This window comes from Folsomia candida, unplaced genomic scaffold (genome assembly GCF_002217175.1).
Source record: "Folsomia candida strain VU population unplaced genomic scaffold, ASM221717v1 Fcan01_Sc002, whole genome shotgun sequence".
NCBI classification, from domain to species: Eukaryota; Metazoa; Arthropoda; class Collembola; order Entomobryomorpha; family Isotomidae; genus Folsomia; species Folsomia candida.
In genome coordinates this window covers 18,028,142-18,051,332 of record NW_019091194.1, presented here as the reverse complement: position 1 = coordinate 18,051,332, position 23,191 = coordinate 18,028,142, and the positions used below count along the sequence as shown (strand labels likewise).

Here is a 23,191-nt window from a genome sequence, read left to right as displayed (position 1 = left end):
CGTTAATACATGTACAGCAATCAAATGAGGTTGATAAAGATGGCCACGAATTTCAGTAGCGTTTTCTGATAGCATTGCTCAAATAGGACCAGTCTTACTGCGCACTATAGTCCCCCGCTCTGATTCCGGATCTGATTGTTGACTTGAGGGACGAAAGTTATTTCATTCCCAAACCTGCATTCAGTCCTTGGGGAGATCGGTGAACCAATTAAGTGGCACATAATACTTGTACGAGAAAATTGAATAGGTGAGCATTAGTATCAGTAATATTCATACAACTTATTGTTGTACAAGTAACCCTCTGCATGTGCATTAGTATTTAGATAGATAACCCTTGACTTGAGCCACCTGTTGCCGTGTATAATGTTTATCGAGTGGTGTGTATGATAGTAAAAAGTCCTTATTTAACGGTTACTTATGTACAACTCCACCCTATCACATCCGTTTCTATTAACTTCTTTCTTTCTCATTCACTCGCATCGCAAAGTCACTTCTGCGAGGGAGTAAAATAATGCATGTAAGCAAATGTTTTATTATATTCCATTCAGCGACGTCAAAATACACAAGCCCTTCTTCTCATCATCTTCATCGCATAGCCTGCTTCTTCAAGGCGATTTTGTAATGTCAAGAGAGGAACAACAGCAGGGGCAAAAAGTTACCATTTGAATCGTCATGAATTACAAAGCGAAGACGTAAAATAAATGACATGTCTCAACCACCACCGGATGGAAGACGACGCCCCCAAAGAAGAAAGGGAGACAGATTCGACTGGGTACTTGTTCTCTCACATTTATTTAATAATGAGGAGGCTACGAAAGGGATGAATAGAATAAATCTCGGGTAATTTTATGACCTTAAAGCCTCAAATAAAAATAATTGAAGACGCTGCTCCTCCAATAATACTAAGCACGCGCCGTTATTGTTGTCTAATTCTTGGCGTTGCCCTTTGTTTTTCCAAGGGTTGGCTGGCTGAGAGCGGTGGGTGGACATTTTTCACGCTTTTTACGCTGCTGAACACATACACAGGGTCACATTTTAATCAATTCATGGAACAAAAATGCGAAAACTTATTATCTTCCGCATATTTACTTAACCAACTACAGACACAGCTACGCAGTGATGATGAACAGCTAAAATATGCCATGTAAGGGTGATATATGTAGTCTGTGATTATACTATTTTACATGAAATTTCAGGTGGAGTTGGTACTTTGTGAGATTGTTGTAAGAAGAATGTAGTGTCACATTAGTAGCTTGACTCACATAACATAATGCGCGTAACAGTCTGGAGTGGTAATTGGATTTGTTGTGGGTAATTCGTCATCATGATGATGTAAATCAGGTAATGTCAGGTTGGATTCAGCCCCAAAGTCAGACAATGCAATCTTATTTTATGGATGGCTAGCAAATAATTTAGGCACACTACACGATCATACGTATATTTATTTATATGAATGCCAGGTAAATAAGTCAACAATGGGCAATAAGAACACAATGGCATCTACTAACTCGAGGACCTTCTGGGCGATGTGGAAACTAAAAATTTCAATTAGTTTGAGTCTGACAGGCAGTGTTTACTTAATCCTGGTTGACAAATACATAAAATGTGACACCCATCGTCAACTTGAGAGACGTATGTACGTACTTGCTAAAGTTGTTCTCCTGAGCTACGACGTGTACAATTTTTCTTCCCTGTTGCCTTGAATTGGCAAATTGGTAGTTGTTCTGTAAATTCGTTTGTTGTCGTTGCTGCATGACAATTATTGTAGAGAGACGCAATGAGGACAATGTTGAGCTGCTTGTCATGTGAATAATGTTGTGTTGCCCAAGTTGCATTGACAATTGGGAAGATAGACTATTTTTTTAAATTGAGTCCAAGACAAATCAAATTTGTAACGTAATTTCAACACACGAGTAAGATTGACAATTGACAATCGACACTTTATAATGATATCAACCAGAGAAAGGGATATAAATAACTGTGTCGTTTTATTGTTGCCCTACAACTCTAATAATATCAAATAAAACAAGTAGCATTGACACAGAAAGATTCTGCTGCATTTACATAAACGAAATGAATACCCACCATCCAGCAAAATCAGACGTTGGGAATGTGTGGGAGTGTGTAATCATTAACCCCCAAAAAGTAAAACAGAATGCCTGAGCATTTTTCGAATACAAAGCACGACACGACATTAAATCATGAAATGAAGCGAGCGAGGGAATGTATTTATCTGCGTGGATTGAATCTATGGGAAAATATTTTGGCCAGCAGAGACGACGAGCAGCTCATAAATTTTGGAGTTCATAGAGTTGAACAATAATAAGTTGGCACTATCTGTTTTTATTATGCTAAGATGGATGTGTGTATGGTGGGCTGTTGGGGTGGTTGGTTGGTTGGCAGGACTGGTGGTGTCAGTACCAAAAACCGAATCATTTTATTTTATAACAAAACATCATAAGGTAGATGTGAGCAGAATGTGATGGGGTTGTGAGGGCTTGATATATTTAATAGCTCGCCTAATGTGTGTTGGATGTATCTACCGTACCATACTTCCGGCCAATTCACAATTACAATTTACAGAAGCCAACACACACATAAACCTGAGAGGGCTGACATATATAATTCTTCACCAGCAGCGTCCCTTTTCCCTCTCATACCTATTTACGTATAATATTTGCTATAATCCACACACTACAGCGTATCAAACTCATCTCAAATGTAGATCAAGATGCAAAATGCAGAGACCAAATCCAGAGCAGAATTCCAAATTTTTAAACGAAACGTCTCTCATACAACTTGTTTATGCTCTATCAACTTATTTATTTGGAAGACACATGGAGGGTTCTTTCTTCTAAATGCATACGTCTGCTCTAGTTTACAGTTTAGAAAATATGGTTTATAGATACTTGGTACATCCATCTACTGCCATGTTTGAGAGACCGATTATCTTCTCGTGGTTATCGCAACGCTTCTTGGCGTAGATTACACATGTGATGTCTTCGTTTCAATTAATTTATGCTCGTTTATCACTTCTGCGAAACTCTGCTCTTCAAGAAGAAGAGTGAAATGATGGAACAATGCGTTGGAGGTTGGAATTGTTGTTTTCCGTAGTTGCTCGATCCGTTCTCAGTATTTGATAACGAGTACCAAAGTCGAGAACCAAGGAGGCTGACTGACTGACTGAGCAGCGAGTTTGAGTGCGTTGTCAGTGCAGATAAATAGTTTGAAAGCTTTAATTTTTCTCTGATGCGTTGCAACCACTCGAGATAAATGCTAAATAGTCTACATGATGTTGGTCGGGGGTTGTTTAGTCAAAAGTCCAACGAGATCAGTGGCTTCGAAAGAGGATTATCATTAAATTTGAGCAAGAAGAGTTCATAAAAATGATTTCGGAATCCAGACTTTTGGGAACTGGACAAGTTTAAATTCTCAGGGTTTTACTTTACGAGAGAAGGCACAGCCAAGGACTAGAAGATAATGAGAAGAAAATGGAGATGAATGATGGGAGTCTCATCTCCAATTCTTGTCATGCATCATCAGTGCTACTCCCAAGTCTATTAAATCATGGCGCTATGCTATGAGTTCAGTTTCATAGGCTCTGGTTTTTTAGCCACTTTATTTTACCCAATTTATAGACGACCGCTATTACCACCAATAATTTACAAGAGAGGCATTTTACATGTATCTTCCCATGAAAGGGGGAAGACTCAACCTGCACGAGGGACAATGTGAGACAATTATTAAGTGAGATTTCCTCAAAGACAAGTAAAAACACGGGGTCTTCTGCACACCCTAAAAAATCCACATGGGCCAACATGCACCCTACCCTCGCTGACTGGTCGGACAAGAGGAGACTGTAGATTTTGTGTATCGGTGATGATAACAATCACATTATGTTCCTCTTTCCCACGCTCAAGTGTCCGATAAGTTCAGGAGCTTTCCCAGGGAGAGGCTACTTAATTTTGGCCAACATCATCCCCCTCCCTAATTACTCATTCCGTCCGACTCCTCTGACTCTCCTGAACAATGAGATGAACAAATGCCACCACCACAACAATCAGCTACCAGCAATCATAGGCAGCCAATAAATAAGCCGAACGTGAATATTATGTAGAATGCCCATGCATGCACGTATGTACATATGTACCACTTTTCACCCTCATTGCCACATCACACCACCCACTACAAGTAAACTTCCCTCTTTTATGGATGAAGAATATGTGAAAATTCCTCAGCCCTTTGTTGTGCATGTACTAATCCCATTGTGCAATTAAGTAGGTGCACGGATCGGGGTTCAGTTTTAATGTGAAGGCCTTACAAGAAGAAATCGCAATTACGTTTTTAAGATAATTTACATTTTATGTTAGCAGAAGACACGGCACAATATCAATTCAAAGATTGAAACAATTTCCCATCGCATGAGTGAAATGATGGATGATGTTTGCCCTGTAGGCGCTTTAGCCTCTTCTACATGCTAATATTTACGAGGATAATAAATAAATATGTAATTGTTCCAGTAAAAGTCTGGGAACTTGATCTGGTTTCTTGCTACCAAGATTCAAAAATTGTGAGTGTGGGAAAAATTACCAATTTTTAAGACAGAGGTGACGCATTTGCTCGGATTACGGAAAATATTCTACGGACACATGGGTAGCAAATGCTATATGTACCATTATGAAAACAGGTTTGTCATTACGAACAAGTAGAAATTGGTCGCAGGTATAAATCCATCACATAATCAGAGCTCGGACTAAAGAAATCGACGATCGCATAAAAAATTTATTACAAAACAAGCAAAAACGGTCGCATTAGTCATATATGTATACATATGTAGATATGTTAATGATGAGACAACTGTACTATGTGCTCAGAGTTGAATATATGCAAGTTGTGTGAAAATGCTTACTCAATTGTCCAAGCGAGATCAGCCATGTAAAGTATTTATGTGCGCAGACGTTTGTTGTTTGTCGTGATTGCTAACTACCAGTCGTCATAGAACATTTCATGCTTATGGACAAACACAAACATGTGTACGTTAATTCCTCAAATCTTCGATTAACATAGAGCTCCAACCCAACAAATGCCAGTAATAATACCTTCACTACCTGAACCTGGTGCCCCATGCTTCAACCCAAATTTACTTAACAAAGCATCCCATAATTGCATAAATTAAGAGACAAAGGCACAAAGTGGGATTAGAAAGTGTCCTTAATATAAACATGTCCACCCACTGTTGCGCATACAATGAAATGGATAATAGACTTGCATTTTTCTAATGCAAAAGATTAATTAATTCCGTATTTTGTAACAATTGGCGTGAAAAGAAGAATGGATAACGAACTTATCGTAAATAAAAACACTTACTCCTCCAACAATATGAAATTCTTCTCTCGTCTCAACAAAGGAAAAGCGAGTTGATATTTCGTACCGTGAGTCCATCTGGAATCATGAAGGCAAACTGCTTTCCTCTGCTTTGCCGAGTCGCTCAACGAGGCGCTCTTGCTCTCAACTCGTCTTTGTCTCCCGTGGAATGCAAGTTATGAATGTGATGTTGGGGCACCTTATCATTCTACGATTTATCGATTATGCTGCTATGTACTCCACGGTACGAAAATGTCGATAAATATGGATTCTAATAAAGTTTACCATTATTTTTGGCAATTTAAAGTAGTTAAAGTAGTCAGATAATAAGTAGTCTGGTTAAAGTTGGCGTAAGGTAAGTGAAATGTGGTGCTGTTTATTTATGTGTATACACACATGCAAAGACATACACGGCCCACACTCATAGCCGAGCAGACTGTCATCAACAACAATAAAAGTTTTAAATACACGTCCTCTGTTTGCCCTTCGTCCGCCTCTCTCCTCCGAGAAGAGAAATCATAATATCCTAAATCACTCGGCTGAATTATAGTCAGTGGCACTGCTTATCCGCGTCTTTCTCAAGTAGAACGTCTGCTCTGAGAGGTGGACGAGTCATTTTTTGACTCCTTTTGCAATAAGACATCGCTAACGGGTTGCCTGCCCTATGTGCCAAACTGCCTGGCTTGTCGTTCTTCGGAGTAATAAGCAAAGACAACATGTGAAGAAAGTTGTATTTACACAGCACAACTTATTGGCTCTTGTCGGTGACTCACTCATTGGAGTCGTCTTCACCTATGTGCATCTCTGCAATTATTAGGAATAGTCAGCATATGTCTACTACGGTTTTGTAGGGATCTTATTACACACATCTGGCTGCCTATGCCTTTCCACAAATCGTAATGTTTGTTTGTGCACAAATTAATCATGGCGTTTCTTCGGCTTACGAAGTGTCGAAAGAAAAACATGAAGAATCACATGCACCACGATTCCACGCCCAAGAACACACTGGTCAGATAATGAGAAAACATCGTGAGAAAGTATTTGCCAATCTGTAACGAAAGAGTTGAGTTGAGAGAAGTGAAAAAAAGTTGGACCAAGAAGTTGTCTGGAAATGGCTGATTCCCAAATAATGGGGAAACAAAGAGAAATTAAATCTCCACCACCATGCACTTGGTCTCAACAACACAGGATGTGCCTAATCAATGGACAATAATTCATTGACTCGTTACTTTTGATTCCCATGCTGAGCTGCTAGAAGGGAAGGAATAATAGTGGATGAAATCAGGGCAGAAGCAGCTCATCAAATTTTCCAGTCAACCACTTTCCTTGAATGAGAGTCTCTGGAAAACGTGATGATCCCCTGGTTGAGATTATTCATTGGTGTAACACTTGATGCACACTTGCCTTATTATAGCCCAAAGTGCAGCCTACCTACATCTCTATCTGAGCATATTTATTTACAGTAGCTATGTTCATATTAATGCAAGCCCTTGCTTTGTCCGACCATATAGTGCATAAATAAAACAGTGGTTTTTAGATTCGGTCAATTAGTAAATACGTGTAGAAAAAGTCACATTACGCGTCGTTGTCCATGGGAGACGAGTAGTTCTCACTGTTCATTCATGGCTTTTGCTTGGTTCATTCGCTTCGAGAGAAGATGACATGATGATCGTTTCATCTTTACGGCTTCCTCTTAATCACAGCTGCCAACAGCGCAGTAGGTGAGTGTACTTATGAAGGCGAGTAAGCACATATGCGTAACAGCGATGGCTATACCTTCGCTAATGAATTTGGGATGAGCTATAAAGTGGTTTAAAGTCGCGATAAAAACACAAGAAGCTGAAACAGGTTTTTAAAAAGATGTTAGAAGATGACGGACTATTCCTGGAGACCGGAAATTTACACATGGTTTTAAAGTTATGAATGAAACAATAACTCGAGCATTAAAGTCCGGCCTGAGAGAGAAGGTCTCTACCACGTACAAAATTTAATGTGTATCTGTGATCATCTTGTACGTTGTTTCTTTGTCCTATGTACGAAGGGGTACTGGTAGTGGGGGCAGTAAAATTATAATGTGTGGTGGACGCTGCACTTGTATTCCATGTATCGTGACGAAAGGTAGGCAATTTAAGAGGAAAGACTGTCCATGGATGTTATTGAGTCTAAGAATTTTTTCTCCCTTCGAGGCTGGAGGCGATTCCCAGATTTCATGAATGAAACGAATGGAACTCAGGGGTCCGAGGTGGACGGATGAAGGAGAATTTAGTTCCACCAAGCCCCTACATGTTCCACAGTTTCGGTCGGGTTGTGAACATCTGAAGCCGTAAAACTATTTGATTTTACTACGAACGGTTAAAAGCTTTGGGTTTCGTTTCTCAGCTCGTCCATTGAGCGTCTCAAAGTGCTGAGTCAACCGACAATGGTTCAACGTTGGCTATATCTATGTGCACCATATCTCAAGCACAAACAAAGAATATGCACATAGCTGGACCCCATCCAACATCTTCGAGCATTGGGTAATGGGAAGTTCTTGTCGGCTAGAAAACTCAAACATGACAAGATTTGGGATATATTTGAACGATTTTCCAACCTCAAATGTACAAAAATTTTCTACAACAACCGCTGGGCCAGCTCAACATTTCCAACGTTAGTCAATATCACCCACCAGCGGCAGGAATAATAAATTCTGATTTATTTTTAATGGATATCCAACCAAAAACTATTATTACTTGCATTATTCGAGTATAGAAATATGTGGTTAATCATGAATCTTGATGAAGAATCCCATCCATCTATCTAAAATATCTCCTCATCTCCTGATTTTTAAACTCCACGTTGAACCTCGTTTAATTCCCTTTACACACATTTCGCAAACAAATTCATACAATATGAGATGATACTAATGAGTAAATATTTGATGACACTCATCATCTACGAATTTGCCATTCAAAAAATAAATCATCAGACATTAGACAATGACAAAATATCATTTCTAGGAAATTATATTCAATAGTATCAAGTTATTACTCCTCTCTGTCAATCATGTTATTTATGCACTGTATGCATGTACACATACATATGTATATTGTACACTCTCCTGCCTATCCCACAAGTCCTACCCATCTTTCCACCCGAAGATGAGAGATGGTTTCCTTACTACCATCTTTCAGCAGGTACCAAGCTACAAATCCAATCCAATAATGTATGGGTGATTGCCTCCAAAGATTTTGACAATCTCACAGCAGGATTTAACACACCATTTACTCTGACAGTAGTAAAAAACGGAGTCATCCACGTAGAATATCGGATAGCATTGCATTACAATAATAAAGAACACTTTACATAGGATTCACATTTGTCATAGGAGAAGGAGCAATATTACTATCAAATATTTGGATTTCAGAAGAAGCAATATTTGAAGAAAGCTGTAAACTTCTCCATAAAAAATCCAATAAAATACACGACGAGCAAAGGTACATAGATAATTCTGAAGACAAATTGGACGAGAGAGATCCGCAGACAGTTGGCCCTGATTTGTGGATGAATAGAAGCAACGAAATGGAGAACGACGATAACAATAATTTTATGATCATCACACAAGGAGAACAGCATGTCGTCCTCAGTGTCCCCTGGAACATATGTGATTGTCAATTGTTGTGTAATAATTGTAATGTAATCATCATGTCATGACCCTCGCTCCGTGACAGAATGGAAAAGTCGAAAAAGTCACAGACGAAAATAAATAATACAAATTTCACATGAGGTTATTCCGTCCGGGGTGCATAATAATACGAAGCACTCCGAAAAGGGTAGAACAGCGTCGTCGATTCAATTTCTATTCCATGCAGGATTTGTTCACAATGTCCTCCCTCACCAACAAGAAGAAGTAATCAGGAGGGTCTCCTCTCTCTATGCAGTGATCTACCTGCGATGTGATGCATATAAAAATGAAACTAATCCAACCTATCCACCCTCACATCGGACTAATCCTACAACTCATCTCTGCTCCAAACGACACGTAGCTCCTCATCGTCATGAATCGTCTTTGAATTAAACACGATTTACGATGCAGACCAAAGCCTGCAATTGGGATAACAAGAAACTGAAGAAAACGATCTGCATTGGATGATGGACTGGAAAGCCCTAAAAAGTTGAGGAATAACCCAACAATGTAACCTTGAGATCAAGTGTGAGTGTGGGAAAGGGTCCACACATGATACCTGACTAATAATAATGCCACATGAGTAATGGCAGGTTCCAGTTGTACAAAAAAAACTAACAGGCAGAGAGAAAGAAGAATATGAGAGATGACAATACACCTCCATCGCACCTCACCTCCGTCCAGATCCATCATCTCATGCAGTGTATCCCCAGTTACATGGTTTATTGTCCATGCTAACCAGCAGCAACTAATCTTTTATCCTCTCCAGAAAGAACGACACTGTGCGGAACAGTGTAAAACGTGTGGAAATGAGATTCTTAGAAAACTCAAAACTCTTTCATGGCGTCGGAGTGATGATAATTTAAGAGTTGAAAATTTCTTGGAAAATTTTCATACATGAATTCGCCAGGGTTTTTTACGTGATAGACTTTATAATTTTCATTTTACCCTGAAGCTTTTCGTATTTTGAAATTGGTGAATCGATTTCATTAGGAGGTTGTCGGGGGACAAAGTGATTGAGATTTGCCGACGAAGGGCTAAAAGTAGAATAAGGTTTGAAAAACCAGTCGGGCAGTCGGAAAGATGTAAAGGTTTTTTTTACCCTGAAACAGAGAGTGTAAAGGCTCCCGATGGTGAATTACTGTGATGATATCCGTCCAGTACTTGTGTACACATAGCCATCATTAGCACTGTACACGTAAAATTAAGCCGCCTCCAACAAATGCCACCATCTTGGAGAGATAACCTCCTACACGCTACAGAATGCGGGGTAAACGACGAGTTGAGAATTAAAAATCCAATAACCAGAAGATTTTCAACGGTATATCTTTTCCAAATTTGAGTCGTATTAATATTCGCCACGCTCTGGAATCTTTATTGACACCACTTTTTAGTACTCGTTCTCCGAGCGACGACAATTCGTTAACTGGAAAGAGTGTCAAATAAGCAAGAGTGGCGGAGACGACCCCCCACGACTACTCAATAATATATCCCAATCATGTCATGATCATCAAATTAGGAGCCAATTATTATTAAGCGACGCTACTTTTTTCAGACAACAGGTCCATCAGAAAACTATTGACAAAAAACGGTGTATCAAAAGCTTAATTAAGAAAGCCTGACGACACCTACGCAATTCCTACCGAAGAAAGCAATGAGGTCAGTTCAGTGCAAAGACATAGGAGAAGACACGTACATAAAAAAGTATCATTTGGTTGGACAAGTCAGAGAAGCGTAAAGTGTAAATGAAGGTGTAAACAAGTTGTTGAGTGAGAGAGCTAATTGGAATCTGATCCGATGTATTATCGCACAAACGAGTTGTTTATCAATGTCCACTCCCTACAAATAAAATATGAAGCTAATGAGCTCCGCCCATCCAGGTGTAAACAGGTCACGCTAATTGTTGGGATCACTCGTCTCATCTTTCGCACAACATTCCAGTCCCTCACCGAATAGTGCTCATGTCAATTATAACATTTTTCGAAAAATAAGGAATTTAAGGAACTATGGACCCTGTTGGGAGAAATGGTTGTAAATATGTATGTACCATTATGTCTGCATATTTATGGGACCGAAGGAAAAGTGTCGGGTTACAAGGCAATCTTATTTAGTTCACCTTCAGCTCTTATGTTTCACAAAGCAAACCCCAGCCAACCTGGACGCTGCCGTTTTGTTGGATTACCTTGAAAGAGCAGACAGGGTGGCTGCAACATAAAACCACTACCAGGGAATAGTACGACGGAGAAATTAATTGTAACATTCGTTTGTATGTACAAATGACTCATATGCCAACTAAATACGTACATATTAGTGGGTGTATTAAATATATATCTATTTGTGCATGTACATGCTGCAAACCAATCAAGAATCTTAATATGAACAAATCTGGTTTAATTATGATCACAATTGTTTTGACATTTGCTAACCAGGGAAGATTCTGATATTTAATACATATTTAATGGGAGAGCAGTTCAAAATTTGGGGTCACATGGATGAGAATCTCATATTCTAATGAAGATTAATTGAAAGAAGATTAATCAATAGAAGGCAAACAGATTGTCGAAATGGGTCTAATAAATCTGTGGTCTAGGAACTATTTGACTAGCCTTATGCTTGGTGAATTTTAATTATCTTAACAATCTGCATCCTCATTAAGAAACACATGGAAAATGGTCAATTGAACTGCAACTCTATATTTCAATTTAAATCAGAGAAATTAATTGTTGAGTACTCCTACCACCACTGCCGAGTCATTTGGAGGGCAAACACCAACCAAGCACACAGCCCAACAACGTTACTAATAATATTCTAAGAACATGATAATGCTGGTGCAGATAAGTATTTATGCACATGGCTCACGATTTTCATACGATATGCAGGAATGCGTGTCACAAGCAACCTCCAGCCAGACAGCTTGGATATGTTACTTCAAATAATGAAATCATTTGACTTATTTGTCAAAATAATTCCAAGTGCAGATTTTCATTTCCTGTTCATTTTCATTTCCCGAAAATGAAATTAGCATTGTGTGCGAAGCTGATATCAGCAGCACAACACTTATCGCAGAGTTTGTTTAAATAATGAGTAATGAAATCTCCGAAAGTCCAGCCACATAACCGGTGTAAGTACTACGAGTTCATTTATTGCTGGAATAATCCATTCAATTAATCAATATGACGGTAGATAAGACCAGGTGATGATGTCAACGATGATACGACCATGCTAATTCCGAATCAACTTAAATAATGGAAATTTTGGCCCAAATTCTAGTGAACGACATTCTTACACCATGATAATTTTCAAAGATTGTGAAAATGTTTTCCTTACCGAGTGAATTTGAGCTCTCTTGATCCGAGAGGTCTGAAATGGAGGGGACTTTCTGGATGGAACAGGGCACTCGGCGCTCCCCACCAGCTCCACGACCGGGTGGAGGTCGAACGGGGGCCACAAAGTCGTCCTCACCACGTTCCTGCTTCACCTGCACCTGGCCTGACAAGAGGGACAGAGCTTCCCCTCCGCGCGACGCTTTCGACATCTTGGACGGCGAGTCCAACTGAAACCGGATGACCTGCGGATAAGACAACCAATTCAAACAAACATGCATGCAAAAAGTTGGCTTAACAGACAGACGAGACCATTTTGCAACTTTCGGCGACTTTCGCTCGTATATATGATGAAGCAAAGATGTTAACAATGACGGGGTGCAGACCGGACGCCAATGTTTGTATGGCGCAGTGACGAAATGTGTAAAAGTGTGCTCAAAAGCAGTCATCAAGGACCTAATGCTAATGTACATACCTCTCGACATTGTGGTACTCTGGCGTTTACTCAAATTTCACCTTCAATCAACAATAATCAGGATGTCGCATTTTCTAATTTCCCTGATTTTAAACGTCTCAAGAGTGAGCAAAAACGAATTCTGAGTTATCACTTCGGACAAGAAGGATGCTCTTGGCACTGAAAAGATGCTATTTTCAAATGCTTTTCTGCATACCTATTTGTATTAAGATTTATATAAATTGTAGCAGCCACGCAGTCGCAATGAAAATAAATTGACAATGAAATCTGTATCCAATTCAATTTTAGTTAAGTAGGATGAGATAAGAAAGGGGCATTTTTCACCTTGGAGCAGTACAAGTCATTGAAATCATGTGCATACATTTGTCACCTTGCTGAAGTTCAAGGAATTGACTTTTTGGATGATTACGTCTCCTTTTAGTCCCAATTAGATTATTCCCGAACTTTTCCATAAAAGTCAGCATGCAATTCGAATACATGGATCATACGCCAAGTTTACAATAAGGTTTGTCTGGAAAAGTGTCTTGGATTTGGTTCATCTTATGCATTGTGAAAACAGACCGTGTTTCTGTGAATGTCTATCCAAAAAATTATCCCGAAAGATTTATTCTGGGACTGAAGATGATCACAGTGACTAAAAAATGCCACTCGTGAAAACAGGGATGTATTTGCTAAAAAGTTGTAAATAAGTAACAACAATTTTGAGAGAGCGAGAGAGACGATGATTGGAAACCTATTATCAAAACTACCAGATGTCTATATATAACGAACCAAACAATGCACAAATCCATGTATGTCAACCAAATTTCCTGTCGAGAAAAAACACGAGAATGAAGGGTTGTTTAAGGCTAGTTGAGAGATGTACAAGAATTCTCAAAATAGATTAAACAATGACGTGGACGGGCTAAATGTGGATTTGTACACTTTGTTATACTGCCTACAGATCATCGGACGCCCTCAAAGCAATCTCACACTAATTTGCTGACCCTAAGATACGGCTAATTTGTCAAGTGTCAAACCAAGTGTGTGTGTGTCTGCGTGGTTGGTGTGTTGTGTATTTAGTAATAAGCAGTGACTTCCTTCCGGTCGTTTTTACAACCATGCCATCATACCAGCACCACTGAAGCAGCAAGACGCACTTTGTAGTAAAAAAAAATTCATTCACAATCTATGAATTCATGAATGAACGCAGAGTCATGACTCGTCTTCTTCCTCGTCTACGGCAATAATGTGCTTATTGGTTTAACTGCTATGCTCAACCAAGAACCTGCATATGAGATCTACCCGTCGGTCGTGCCTGGTTTGTGGAGTGCAGCAGGTCAGAGGCGAGAGGAGAATATTATTAATTAAACAGATTTTCACCCCTTCGCTCCCTGGCTGACATGAGATGAAACCTGTGTTTCTACCCAAAGAAGAAGAAGTTTATGACGTGACACCCAATCTGCCAAAGATAATATTTGAATTTTAAAATCTTGTCTTGTGTCTTCACTTGTTAGTGTTAACAAATTGAGTAAGCAAACAGACCAATAAGTTGGATGAGAACAATTTCTCGATTCTTGTATGTTTTACTTCTTCCTCCTCAGCTAAAGAAACTAATGCTCAAACTGTGTAGTTCTTCTGAGTACTTGGTTTTTAAAGCTAGGTTTATTTTAAAATCTGGAAAGCTAACAATAAATTCTAGCTCCATACACTGTAATACATTGCATATTGATAAATGGCAATACTAAAACATCCTCCTTAATGAGTAGAAGAAGATGAGTATTCTGTACATGTGTCTGTAGGCATGCATTAGGTATCTGTGCATGTACCAAAAAAACGCAATGTGGGTGATTGGTTCTGAGATTTTGCATGAGACGTGATGACGCATTGCATTGCACAACTTGTAAACTTGTACTCACCATTGTTAATCAACCGTCGGAGAGCGTTTTATGAATGAATCACTGCTATTTGCCTCAGACGCTCGCCGTATCAACCTGTTTGTTGTGCTTGCTTAAACACAACGTTGTGTTAGACAACATAATATGTACACAAATGCATCATGCCACTGTTAATAATGCTGCTATTACGAGTTGCAAATTGCACAGATATGGAGAGGAGGCAGACACCTATCATTATTTTACCATTCTGAAAAATTTTGTCAAAAGCCACCCTCAGAGATTTATAAACTGATTGAACTAAAGTGGTCCTCCGACCAACATGCATCTTCCAGATTTATGTATAACGACGCAAAGGGATGGGAAGAAAGGGTTCCTCGCATCTCTCTACTAAACACATGTCCTACACATTTACGTAGATAAATATAACAACACGAGTGACATGACAGGGCAAGGGTAGCTCAAATAAAGGATGAAATGAGGCAAGGATCCAATTTCATTTACTCTCCCACACATTGAAGAAGCATAACCAACGTCGTCTCACTTATTCTAATTATTCTCATGAGGGGAGGTTGACATGCCATGATTTGTACCAAGAACACTGCCACCAGAGAACTTTGAAGAGGAAATCACCGTTTAGAAGAATGTTCATCCTCTGGATTGGTGACATTATGCTTAATCCATGACATGACCTCCTCGACTGAAGAAGGGGTCTCACGGTGTCAAGTCGACTTTTGTACAAATAAGTTATAATTATTCCACTTTTTCTTCGACCGGGACTGGAATAAAATGACTCAATCCATGTTTTTCCACCCTCGAATGTCTCAATCAACACATTTTACATGCATTTTCCCACTAAAGTAATGAATAATCGAAGAAGTGCCGAGTATGCTGGTGCATTAATTCTTGCGCATAATTGGGTTGGATGATGAGCATTATTATTGTACGACGCCACACTGCATACAGTCCATGCTGCCACAAAGTAATAATGAATGAGAGCAATTGGAAAGACGTGTAGCTCATAGCGGAGTATAAAGTGATGAGTAATTATGAAAGTACATATTTATTGATGAGAATGAGTGGCTAAAATTTATCATTACCTTTTTCGGCATCTCTTTTTTTGACGAGTAGAAGTTGTCAGTGTCCTCTAAGGCACAATCGATTTCGTAGTGAGACCAAGCAGAGTCTGCCAACGAGTAATCCATGTCTTCATTCACTGAAAAGGTGTCGGGCACTGCCGAAAAGTTGCCAAACCGCCCCTGAAACAAACACGGGCACACAACATTCACTTATTTTTTGTCAGTAAAAAATGTATCAAGAATTTATTAAAATCACTTGCACACTTTTTTTTATAGCAAAGTAGCTAGCAAAGCAGTAATTTAGTTAGTTCTAGAGTGACACTGTACGATTCCAGGCGTCGAATTGCATAATACTCGTTGCGTTGTTCCCAACAGCACTTTTACTTTACTACAAGCGTGGATGCCAACTCGTAAACTGAATGAAGCCAAGTTTCATTTGGACGAGAGAGAGCAGAGAAATATTCTTGAATGAAGTTTCGCTTTACGGTGCTCATCCGTCCCGTATAAAGCGAATCACCAAAGAGCAGTGACTATGGGGGCCTCGTTTAAACGCTCGCTCTTCTGCCATTCCATGAATGAATCCCAATAACACCATTAGTAATAAGCCTTGTCTGACTACTACGAACGAGCTACAAAACGTATCCCACTCAAAACTTGGCCAGAGCCAACCTGCCCAACTTGTTGACTACTCGTGGGTATTTATTTCATGCTGTTTAGCACAAGTCAAGGGAATGATGTGAAGACGAATGCGACTAAAATCCTTGTCCAGATTATCCATAAAACTATAAGGATTTTAGAAGCGCTGTAAGACGATCACAAGGCCCTAACGAGAGTACAATGTCACTCTCTCACAAGATATCTGCCATGACTGACACCCACACTTTTAAATCTAACTTTGACTGGTGACGGACTCGCTCGCTGTTGATGATGCTCTTGCTTTTGCTGGGATATAAAATAATCTTGGCTAAAAATGAATGAATGAGCAATTTTCTGTGGAGTTGGCAAAATGCCTGTTCCGCAAGTTATGGTTACAACATAGCGAAATCATCCTCCTCTCCAATCATCCAATGATGATATTATTGTAGGATCAGTGTTAGTGTAACATTTCAACTCTTAACATTCGACTTTGGTTGTTGAGATTTAGTTCACTTTCATCGTTAGCTAATAAACTCGTGTTAGGCATGCAATGCATTGGTGACCCCCGCGGAATAATAACAAATCAGTCTTAATATGATGAGAGTGATCCTTAATCTACAAACCATAACCATTGAATTTGAGCTGGAAAAATCGTGTCTTGTTTTCGCATTGCAGTGTTTAATTGTAATTCTAGCTCAGTGTTTACTGCTCAACGATGTTTATGAAAAAGATGTGGAGGAGACGACGATGAGTATGCAATCTAAAAATCATCTGCAAACGGTTCAGGTTTCATTCATACGCAAATAGATTTAAGAATACTTGCATCACTGTTCGCTATTGAAAGCTTCTTCTACCCAAATCGTATGAATGAATGGGTTGAAATGGGACACATATTGGTTTCCCCATTTGTGAGGATTTGTAATATTTAGTCGATGGAATGGACTCGATATATAATCGCAAGAATAATAATGGTCCGTTTTGCTTGAATAATGATACACTTGGAAAAGTTGTTGAGAAGACTGCTCTAACTGCTTCGGATTGACAATTGATGGTTCTTGTACTACTTATAACTACACAGCGGAGGAGGATTATACCCACGCTGAGCTTTTGCAGGGGCCTGTGTTTGTATGTACGTACATTTATATGTAAACTTACATGAAGGATGGATAAAGCGAGTTGGGTGAGGTGGTACCGTTTGCCTGTTTCTGTCCAGTTCAATCAGTCGATATTCGATTAATGCAAATTTTATGGATATTTTGCCGTGTGTTTCCCCCTTTACTTAAATATTGTTGAACACACCAAACTTTAGAGAAAGATTCAAACTGAGCACGAGTATACTTAGATGTTAGATTGTAAAGAGTTATTTATTCATGAGTTTTATGGAGTTGGACAATTTCGACACACCAACATTTTCTTCCCTGCCAGCAAAGTTAGGCATACACGTGGACGATATTTTGTACTTTATTATTATTATTATTATTTTGTACTTGACTAACCATACGCAAGCCAAACTGCCAACATAACATATTAAATATTTAACACTTCTCAATTCTGGCACCGTTTGATTCGATATTTGAATTTCGCCTGAAACACTAAACCCACTTTGTTCAAAAAACAAAACGTGTTTAATAATGATGGAATGTTGCGATATATGAATACATTTGGCGAGTAATATATTGTCCTTAATTTACCAATACGTTCAAACACGTGTGTACAATTAATTTTGATTAAATGCGTCGTTTTTCGACCTTGTCAAGTACAACTCAATTCCAGTCTCAATTCTGATGACCTATTTTGATCGCGAGAATGTTCTTCACTAAAGAAAACTATAATAATTCATTTTTCTTACTGAAAATGATAAGAGTCACGATAAAGTTGGTTCTGGGATGTAGACGAGACGCACCACAAGAGAACCTTTTTCCGACATAAAAGCCAGAATTGATGTGAGCTCTGAAAGGTTTGAAATCTTTCTGTGGCCCAGCAAGGAACCTTACGATTCATGCCACGATGATGGGGTGGAGGATGACGAAGAAAGCTGAATGAGATGAGACCCTTGAAACCACACCATCGCCACCACCACCACGCTACGTGTATACCTACCAAGACGTCGATAGTAGGAGTACGGCGATGGTACAGATAACAATGGAAAAGTTAAGATGAGTTTGAAATGTATTCATACATGCATCCAAGAGCCCTTTTTTCTTTGCTGCTTCATCCATACTTTGTATCCTTGAGACACAAGAAGAGCCCTTCATTTCACACAATTCTTGACCGAAATCCTTCGTATCCCACACACCAACCAACGGCTCTAATAACTATCGCAGCTATACGCCAAGAAGTAACAAGTGCAATGACGGTTAGCAGTTAAAATATGAGTTTGCTGAGACCCAGGCAGGAAGACGAAATATGTGCGAGACCGAACCCTTGGCTATTTACAAGAAGCACAATGTATTTTATAAGTCCATCACAAATACACACTCAGCTCACCACAACCTTCAGCTCTAACTTTAAACTTTTCAGGGAAATAAACATTTCTAAGTTTTGATGCCGTGTGAAGCGTCAACATGTTCCTGTATTAGGTAACGCCATGCACTAATCCTAAGTATATGCTGGATGAGTAAGAGTTGGTAATATTGTCATAAATCCACCTGAAACAAAAAGATGTTTTGCCTCTCTTCGAGTAATACAAATTCACACGCCTCTGGCGAAAAGGTATACATAGATCCAGTGTCAAGTCATTAGCAAAGTCGAACCCACCAAAACAGACATCATAAACCATTCAGGTTGATTTGGAGTCATCAAAATGTTTTTCTGTGGTGGTTTTTTTCTAAACTTTGCTTGTCTTTCCACTCCAAAATATGAGACTAATACTTTAAACGAACGCCACAAGATATTATTGTGCGGGATTGATTGATTTCACACCAATTTAATATTTAAGAGCTTCGCCTTCGTCATTGAGGGTAAATACGAGCGAGGAATGCATAAAATATGAACTCAACTGTTGCTCAAGTGCATCGGAATTATAGTTTTGAAGAAAATGCAACGCAGAAGAGATGTATCGAGTTCAGTGCCCAAGGTCATAAATTCATGGTTCAGGATTTTATATCGCATTCGCAAATCAAGATATTTGAAATTGTCTCTTGTGAACCAAGAAAATATTTTGCACACATGTTTTCCACTCTTCTTAAGGCTACGACAACAGACAGCAGATGCATGCACACAATATCTGCCACACTGTCAACCACCAGAAATGACAAGCTAGAAAAACATTTATCCAAGCTACCATAGCCTCATAAATAAGGCATGTTACATATTATATGGGATGCATGTTTCCAGAGGTCTGCCTGCGATTTCCCTGAATCGATTGACATAAATTTATGATTAAATGGACAAAAAAATGGGTTTGGGGAAAATATGAAGAACTGAAAAGAACAACGCAATTGAAAATCAATGAGTCCTTTTTATTATTATATTTTATGAAGAGGTTTGTCCCACAGAATGCACAATTGAATTGACATTGATACGAACGGCGGTTGAGACTAACAAGAATGGAGATACACACAAAAGGGATATGGATGGAACTTATTGTTCTTAAGAAATATATTCAAGATTGCTTTTAGTCTCATCTTGGAGAGATAGCATCACGTTGCCCTTCATGATCTTCAATTTCTTTTATTTGCCGATAACATTTCAACTTAAACAATTTGAGTGCGACTCGAGAATTGTGGAGTTCAATGAAGCAAATGATTAATCTAGAAATAAAATTGGAATATTTCCAACTAGTTAAAATTAGAAAATTGTTAGAACAGCCAATGATATGCAAATGGAATGCAAATGTTGTCTCAAAATGATGCCGTCACTCCATGTTCTCTAAACGTCACTATAAACCTTTTATACTCCTTACAAAAATTCCAAACCTGGAGTTTCGTCTACTATTTAAAATATTGCATGCCAAATTTGTGTGATTTTCCGAATCAATCTAAAATTCTTCTACGTGCACTTTCATATTGACGGTGCTAAAGTGTCAAAAATTCTTATCTCGTGCTAGCAAATGTCTCCAGTACTAAATTTTTGGAAATCGGCATACAAATATCATGCTATCAGAATGATTGTCGAATATCTTGATCAAAGCGGCGTGCGATTCCTTCGAAATGCTGAATATCTCATCGCTTTCAGTGCAATACTAATTTAAACCGACATCGCCATGTGTAGCACAGTGGTAGTCATTAGATCTTGTGGATGATAATCAGCATGTGGTCCAGTCAACGAGTGGGCCGTTTAGGATAAATTATACGTATGTAGATACATATGACCGTTTATGCCTCACTCACCTAACAACCAATTCTGAATGGGGCGTACATTTCCATACGTGACCTTGTTATTGGATTGCGGATTGGAACTCAATTGAATTGTCTGAATGAACTGTGAATGACTTATTATTGAGCATTTAGAAAATTCCATTGTTTCAATTAAGTGTGGCATGTGCCATTTTTATGGCGAAAATTAGTGGAAATATTTATACTTGAAAAGTATAATGCCCTCTCTGTGCATTGTTCCTTGTCCACCATCAGTTCCTTATTTATTACTGCATATATTAATTTATGAATGAAAAGTGTCTCAACGATCAGTGTCACATACATATAACTCGCATCCAGCCAGAATGCATAGAAGCCACAAAAACAACAAGTTGGTTTGCCAACGGCCTTTTCAAGACGAAGATTATTCCTGCAACGACGACGACTTGTTCGTGGTACTGGACAAAGGGAGCAAAAAATAGGAAACGGAAATCAGAAAAAAATTCATGAGGGCTCATCACATGAAAATGAAAAGTCGCTAACTCGGACTCATTAGGGAATATTATTATGTGCATTTATTCTAAAAGTCATGTCATGCGTTATCTCACAAAAGTCCACCCCCACCAAAACCAGTGCCACTGCTGCTGATATAATAATATGCTATTTCATTCATTCCTTCATTCATTAGATTCAGACATCCTGTCTCGTACTCTGCTCCTCCTGGAGAACAAGTTACTTTGGGCAAAGAACAAATCCCCTCACATTCATGACAGTTGGTGAGGTGTCCTGCTCAACAGGTTTAATTTGGTGGTCGGTGAAATTATCTACTTTGTTCGCATATCCGAGGTATGGGCCTTAAATGTACGACTGATATGTATGTATACGTAAGTATGTACATAAAAGTGCCTGGATTTGACTCGTGAATTTATCATACACGCTTTCTTTGTTCTTGGTGTTTGGCTTCGGCCACTGCTGCTGGTCGTCGTCGTTGGTGGATAAAAAGGAAACGTGACTGACCCTAAAATTTATGTCATCCATGTTCCCTCTCAGCCATTTATATGCAGCTAAATTACGTATGAAACAAAGGCAAACCAAGTTCTGGTGGTCGCAACAACTCAATGCCCACACAGATAGCAAAAAGTGCATACTTTTTCTCTTGAATGGACGCAATGAAATTGAAAATACAATGACCATCTTCAATATAATTTGTTTCCCATTCTGGATTTGCTCAAACGAGCGTTTAAATGTCTCGAATGATGGGAACAGGTAGTAAGTACGGAGATTAGGCTGAAAATTAAACCGGAACCAGGAACATGACCACAAGGCGATCCATGGAAGGAACAGGTTGCACACATGTCGGATCTTCCTTCCAATCTAACCACGTTGCTCCACTTGTTTTCTTGGCTCTGAAAGATTTTCCTTTATTTTTGTCTACTGGTCTTTAGTTAGTTAGTTGGTTGGTTGGATGGATGGTGATCAATCGTGGGAACTCATTCAAGTCTCAAGATGTTGTTGGTTTCTTTCTCGACGTACATAAGAGGCGAACCAAGGGACCATTTTTTATAGTCGTCTTTCTTTCTTTCTTTAGCCAATTGTCGGCCATATGATGGGAAGAGATGTGATCCGATGCCTGATTTTCTATACGTATGTATGTTCACATATGAAAATGATGAGAAGGACAAAGCCCATGCGGGCCATGCACAGAAACAGACCAACATTTTATGCGCCTTCCTATCAATGACAAAAACACACTCTTTGCATCCAAATAGCAAAATTACGAAATACTGGACCATTGAAGATACACATTGTATGAATTGCCCTTAAAGATGTAAAACTTTAACTTGTGAATGGGAGAAACAAGGGGCACAACAGCTACTTGTTGCAGATGAGGTTAACCCTGGACCCCAAGCCATACATACAAAGGATACTTCAATGAAGCTCCTTCAACTCAACGATTTTAAAGTTGAGAGTAAAGCCGTTGAACGCATATGCAACATCTGGTTAGCGACTCAGAATAAGGCTGCCAGAGAGGAAGGCGTCCCTTCTCCCAGGCTCAGAAGCAACAAGTCTCCTTTGGTCCTTCGACCGTTGTCGCTTCGGTGGTTGGTGTGCGTGGGTGGGTGGTGGTGACCACTGCAACGCACCAATTTTGTTTAAGTTGGGAATTGGAAAGGCTGGCAAAGATAACAACCGAAACGAACAATAAACAACGGATCGCTTAAAACATAATCCATGACATCACACGTAAGGGTCCCATCAGCCCACAAGAAGCCAGTTCGTCTTTCAGACAGAAGAGAAGATGATGATGAGGATATGTGTATGTTGACTTGACTTTGTTTGCTCTCTAGCTCGATGTAAACTTATCCAGAGTAAAATGAACCCTTATTCCGCAGAGTCCAGCAGTAATTGCTAATCCATGTAAGATCACGTCCTTCCTAAGTACGGATAAAAACCTATCCCAAAATGAGCTACGAAGAAGACGCT

General features: G+C 39.2%; 1 protein-coding gene across 3 annotated transcripts in view; it reads right to left on the bottom strand.

The window, feature by feature from the left end:
- Positions 1-23,191, bottom strand: part of LOC110845057 (protein C-ets-1) — a 61,534-nt gene that overhangs the window by 36,412 nt on the left and 1,931 nt on the right. Inside the window, exons 1-3 of one of the 3 annotated variants that reach the window (XM_035848763.1) lie at positions 17,568-18,374; positions 15,798-15,956; positions 12,353-12,593 (exon numbers count right to left, since the gene is read on the bottom strand). In XM_035848763.1, coding sequence (XP_035704656.1) covers positions 12,353-12,593; positions 15,798-15,902 — 346 coding nt within the window. In that variant the 5' untranslated portion in view covers positions 15,903-15,956; positions 17,568-18,374. Of the gene's footprint in view, positions 1-12,352; positions 12,594-15,797; positions 15,957-16,040; positions 16,254-17,567; positions 18,375-23,191 lie in introns of those variants that run through there. The other 2 variants (XM_035848764.1, XM_022091414.2) reach the window with 2 other exon arrangements.